Source organism: Seriola lalandi, unplaced genomic scaffold (assembly GCF_002814215.2).
Source record: "Seriola lalandi dorsalis isolate HSWRI2012SDOR001 ecotype SW California unplaced genomic scaffold, Sedor1 jcf7180002055007, whole genome shotgun sequence".
Lineage (NCBI taxonomy): Eukaryota > Metazoa > Chordata > Actinopteri > Carangiformes > Carangidae > Seriola > Seriola lalandi.
Genome location: NW_019525550.1, coordinates 149,057 through 155,061, shown reverse-complemented (window position 1 = coordinate 155,061; position 6,005 = coordinate 149,057). Strand labels below are relative to the sequence as shown.

General features: G+C 40.1%; 1 protein-coding gene across 1 annotated transcript in view; it reads right to left on the bottom strand.

Annotated features, from left to right (window-relative positions):
• ccdc141 (coiled-coil domain containing 141) overlaps nucleotides 1–6,005 on the bottom strand; it is a 31,817-nt gene that overhangs the window by 23,451 nt on the left and 2,361 nt on the right. Inside the window, exons 2-4 of the mRNA XM_087171486.1 lie at nucleotides 4,006–4,434; nucleotides 1,597–1,719; nucleotides 1,132–1,371 (exon numbers count right to left, since the gene is read on the bottom strand). Of these exons, the coding sequence (XP_087027612.1) occupies nucleotides 1,132–1,371; nucleotides 1,597–1,719; nucleotides 4,006–4,176 (534 nt within the window). The 5' untranslated portion in view covers nucleotides 4,177–4,434. The remainder of the gene's footprint in view (nucleotides 1–1,131; nucleotides 1,372–1,596; nucleotides 1,720–4,005; nucleotides 4,435–6,005) is intronic.

Genomic DNA, 6,005 nt, shown 5'->3' with positions numbered 1-6,005 from the left:
AGACAGAGAGAGAGAGAGAGAGAGACAGAGAGAGAGACAGAGAGAGACAGAGAGAGAGACAGAGAGAGACAGAGAGAGAGAGAGAGACAGAGAGAGAGAGAGAGAGAGAGACAGGATCAATGTAGAAGAGCCACTGAAGTCCCTGATCACCACTGATAACCTGAAGTTTCAGTCTGAACGTCAGAGAAATTATCAGAGTCATCAGATTAATCAATCTGGAGCTCGTTAAGATCAGAGTTCTGGATCGTGTAGTTTGTGAAGAGTCAGGTTTCATTAACCTGTTTAATGAGCAATTTGAAATGAGTCATGGAAACACTTTTTCTGTCGTATCAGGCCCCAGAGGGACAGTCAAAGGCAGATGCTGGAAATCTTTTGTCATTTGACTGGAGTGATGTCGTGAGCAGAAAAACTTCACTCAGTGGAAACACAACTTTCACTATTTGTGTTTTCTAAAACAAATCTCTTCTATTTTGCACAAACCTGCCTAATGTGGAACTACAAACACTCAGCTCAGAGAGAGATGAGAGAGATGTTCCAGAGTGATGTGTCTTCACTCACAAACAATCTTTGGCGGAGTGATTAACCAACAGCCTGAAGCTTCACATTAATTAACGTTGCTGACATCGCCACAGACTGAAGGTCTCCTGTCGACCAGGAGTTTGACTGACACATCTCCTCTGTGCTGTGTTGTGTCTCGGTCCAGTTACTGTGTGTGAGGATGAAAATAGAAACAGGAAGCTCATTGTTGGACAGTTTTAGACGACAGCTGCAGCAGGTGACCGAGCGCACGCAGCAGATGTTGTTAATAAAATGGCTGCCAGCCAATGAGCGCGGCTTCACCGTGACACGCCACAGAACTAGCAAATACACCACACCGCCTGAGGAACGTCAGAGCTGAAACAAAAAGGAGGTCAGGGGTCAGAGGTCACCACAGCCTTACAATAGCTCAACATGTATTCCTGCGAGTGTCACATCACACTGAGCTTCAGTTAGAAACAACAACACATAGTCTCCATTCAGTCTCTTCACATTTCAGCTTTAATACACAGACATGAGGTGATGTCAGACCTGCTGTAGAGACGTAGTTCTTATAGAGTAGAATTCAAAATGGCATCACTTCCTGCGTCTTACCTCCAGAGCTCGGCGGTAAAAGTCTGATGCCAACATCAGGACTTCCTGTCGTCTCTGGAGCAGGCGGAGGAGCAGCGACCATCCCTCGCTCAGAGACACCCCCATGGCCTTGTACACTTCCTCTTCTTCCTCCTTTTTCTTCTTCCACTTCTGTTCCGTCATCCGTTCTTCCCTCCTCTTCCTCCTCTGCTCTGTCTGTCGGCCATTTTCCACCACCGCCAGCACCTCGCTCTCATGACGCTGGTATGACAAAGAAGATGGAGGATTAGCACATAACTTTATACTCAAAAGCTCTGCTATGTGAAGCTAATTTATTAACATTACCTGATTGGTATCTAGTTATCAAATAGCTGTCAGCTAACATGCATTAGCATTAGCATACAGAGTATAGCAATGTGCTAACAAGTATAAATAATCAAAACCATCAAAACCTGTAATTGATTGTACGTGTTTTCGTGTCTGTACCTTGAGTTTCTCCAGCAGCTGCTGCTGCTCCTGGATCAGTCTCTGGTTTTCCTCCTGGTTCAATCCGATCTCACAGAGACCCGGATGGAACTGGACCAGCTGGAGGTGGACCAGCAACCCACTCTGAACACAAACACACAAACACACAAACACACGTGAGTTGAGATACAAAACAGCCTGTTCTGTCCTGCAGTACTGACACGTGACCGTCTCAATTTGATGACTGACGAACAATGAACCTTGTTATAACATGTAACAACAGGTACTGTATCTTTCTACATCAACCTTCTGGTTATAACACTATAAGTTGTTGTTTTAGTTTAATTGATGAGGTAATAATAGATAATGATCCATGTGATGAAGATGGTTAGAGTCTGTAAAGTGTTAATACTGTCTCACTGTGTTCTGGTTTGTTTTTGTTCCCCACACAGCGACATGGCGACGCTGGAGGTCAACATGGACTGCATGTATCTCTGCACACGTGTGTGTGTGTGTGTGTGTGTGTGTGTGTGTGTGTGTCTGTGTGTCTGTGTGTTTGTGTGTGTGTGTGTGTCTGTTGCAGCATTCCTCAGGATGATACAGTATCTCTGGTATGTTGGCTAAAAAGGACTCAACATGACACGTGTCAAGACACGCGCGCACACACACACACACACACACACACACGCAAGCAAGCACGCATGCACGCACGCACACACTTTAAAAACACTGTCAACAGCTCCAAAAACTATTATCACACACACATGCACACATGAACATATTTAAATACACATTCCCCTTCACACACACACACACACACACACACACACACACACACACGCACGCACGCGCACACACACACACACACACACACACACACTGACAACAGCAGCATCAGTAAATAGTCTGTGCTATAACAGGAAACAGCACATGGACAGAACAGTGACTGACTGACGAGGCTCAGAGCTATAACCAGCTCAAGTCAGAGCTAACAGGCTACAAGCCAAATAAATACCCATAAAACTAATAAAAAACTTACACCGAGCTAACATTGACACTGAAGCTAAAGTCAAAGCTAACAGTCTGAAAATCAGGCTAATGTTGTGAAAGGTTGAAAAAGAAAGAGTTTAATGGCTCATTTCATTTGAATCTAACAGTCTAACACTACAATGAAGTTAGCTCACTTACATCAAGACTAATAACTGTCCAAAACCTAGCTAACAGTTGCTAACAAAAACAAAGCTATTTAACGACACAGCTCACAATAGTTCATGTAACTAAAACTGAAGATCTCTATACTAACACTCATCAGCTGAATCTAATTTTAACAGCTAACATAAACCTGAACATTCAAAATGAGCTATTAGATAGAAATGAGATATACTCCTCTACATCAGTGTTTCTGTTTGGTTAAGAAGAACTACTCACAGTGTCTGTCAAGAAAATCAGTGGACAAAACGACTGGGTTTATAAACAGATAAATATGGAATCTGCTCAAGATTTATTTTTAAAATGTGACTCTTGTGATTTGATCTCTACCAGCTGACTTGTTCTAAAAACAGGGGGAAATCTAGATTCACTATAAAGGACAAGAATTCAGAGTTTCTGAATAACAGCCTGTTGACAACATAGTTGAACGCATCCTGAAGTCTCTGCTCCTTACTGTAGGTAAATGTTACCTACAGCTAGTTTCTAACTTTAGCCTTAAGTTACAGTTTAGCTAACTAATGTTAGCTAGTTTCTAACTTTAGCCTTAAGTTACAGTTTAGCTAACTAATGTTAGCTAGTTTCTAACTTTAGCCTTAAGTTACAGTTTAGCTAACTAATGTTAGCTAGTTTCTAACTTTAGCCTTAAGTTACAGTTTAGCTAACTAATGTTAGCTAGTTTCTAACTTTAGCCTTAAGTTACAGTTTAGCTAACTAATTATTGCTAGTTCCTAACTTGAGCCTTATCATTGTTATTATATCATAGTTATTGTAGCTGATCACTGCCCACGGTTATAACATGAAGCTGAATGGAGGAGGTTGAATGCATCCTGAAGTCTCTGCTCCTGTGTATCACACAGATACTGTAGGTAAATTTAAGTAGCGGTAGCTAACTATATAGCTATACACTTTACTTTCTTACCTTCAGAGCTTCTGAATTAGATTGTGTCAAGTATCTACAGATGAACGCTAATGTTAGCTAGTTTCTAACTTTAGCCTTAAGTTACAGTTTAGCTAATTAATGTTAACTAGCTGATAGCTCGCCCTTTCATTTACAGTGTTAGCTTGTCATTTCATGACCAATATAAAATGTCATATATGATCTAATGTTACAAATACTGGAGCTCAGTCATGAGCTGGGTTGTTCTGGTCTGGATCCACTGGGTTTCAGTGAGTTCATGTGCTGTGTCAGTAAAGATGGAGGACTTGTTGTTAACCACATACCCTGAGGACAGAGACAACAATCTGTGATTGTCCGGCCTGGATGGCGATAGTGCTGAGGGTGGTGAAAGACGGAGCAAGCGTCGCGTTCCCTCCTCCTCCTCCTCGTCCTCCCATCATCCCTCCTGCCTTCTCTTGTCCTCCACATGTCTCCTCAGTCTCTCCAGTCGTCATGAAGGAGACTGAACTAAGATCCTGTTGGAAGCTGGGAAATGAAAAATGCCTGTGTTTCTACAGTGAAGTTTTCTCAAAGCTCCAGTTCTGTTTTCTTTATTCAGCCACTCTTCCTTCAGTTTCCTGCCTTATTCTTCTTTATATCCCTTTGTTTTCATCGTGTGATCCAACATTGGTGGACAGTGTGTGTTGGTGTGGATCTGTCCTCCAGCTGTATATCAGCTGCTGGAGTTTCCTCTTCTTTAAACACTGAATCTCCTGCAGAACACAGAGAGCAAAGCTTCTATGTATTCAGTGATTTCTGACCCTTTCAGGGTAAGGGATAGATATGACCAGTTATTATTTTATTCAATAATCTTCACATTTGAATCTGAACAGAAGCTGCAGATTGTTTATTTGAACAAATGAAGAAGCAGCAGCTGCTTTGGTTTCTAGACGACACTGACTGTGGTTCTCTAACAGGTATAAATAATAATATATATATAAATAATATAAATAATAATAAATAAAGTAAAAGTAAAGTATCAGAATCACACACACGAACAAGACTTTACAAGGCTCTTTAAACTAAAACTAAAGGTTTGATTAATCGTTCGTAATCATGTTGGTTCTCTCTGGTCCGTGTGTTTATTTCTATTTGTCAATAATCCATAAATAAAAGCTCTTTGACTTATTGATAAATGGATTGGATTTTTTCAGGATGTAAATGATCATATATTCACAACCTGATGAGTCAAAAACTGCATTAAAGGTTAGTACGTGATTGATACTTTTCTGTAATGTTACACTTTAATGAAATGGTTTAAAATGTCGACATGAATAATGAAAATGAAATCCCTGATGAACATTCAAGATCAGAAGAACAGATGAAAGTGAGAGTAGATGAGATGAGAAATGATGGAAGTCAAAATAAATAAACAAATTATTAATAATTAATTAAAATTAATATTATGTCAAGTGACTGAATAAAGCAAACCAATGATGAAGTGAACATTATAACAATACTGAAATGATAATTAAGCAGACAACACATTAAAACCAGTTTACTTGTTTAATATTCATTTATTCTCATTAATCATGTATATCATACAAAAATATAATGGTATATAAATCATTTCTGTGAAACTTTCTTCTGCTGCACTTCAACATGTTAACAGGATTTACACTAACATTTTATTACGCATCAATACGCTGTGTAACCATGTAATAACTGGTTTATTAACATATTGTTAATGTTATTATATGTTACAAGTGTTTATTACTGTTCAGAATTTATACTGCATATTAAAAAGATATAAAAAGATTAAACATTATCAGTGTCACAGGAGTTAGAGCTGTTAATAAACACACTGATACTTACAGCTGAATTACAGTCTGTTATAAACCAGTTATTACATGTTATTGCAGCTCATAAATGATGAATTCAGAGATGAAAAGTGTAATAAAAAGTTAAATAAGGATTGATCACAGAGAGAGACCTCAGAGTCAGTGACACAGTAAAGACCAGAGACCAGAGACCAGAGAGACCAGAGACCAAGAGACCAGAGACCAGAGAGACCAGAGACCAGAGACCAGAGAGACCAGAGACCAGAGACCAGAGACCAGAGACCAGAGACCAGAGAGACCAGAGACCAGAGAGACCAGAGACCAGAGAGACCAGAGACCAGAGACCAGAGAGACCAGAGAGACCAAAGACCAGAGACCAGAGACCAAAGACCAGAGAGACCAGAGAAAACAAAGACCAGAGACCAAAGACCAGAGAACAGAGACCAGAGAGGCAAAGACCGGAGACCAAGACCAGAGACCAGAGACCAGAGACCAGAAGAGGA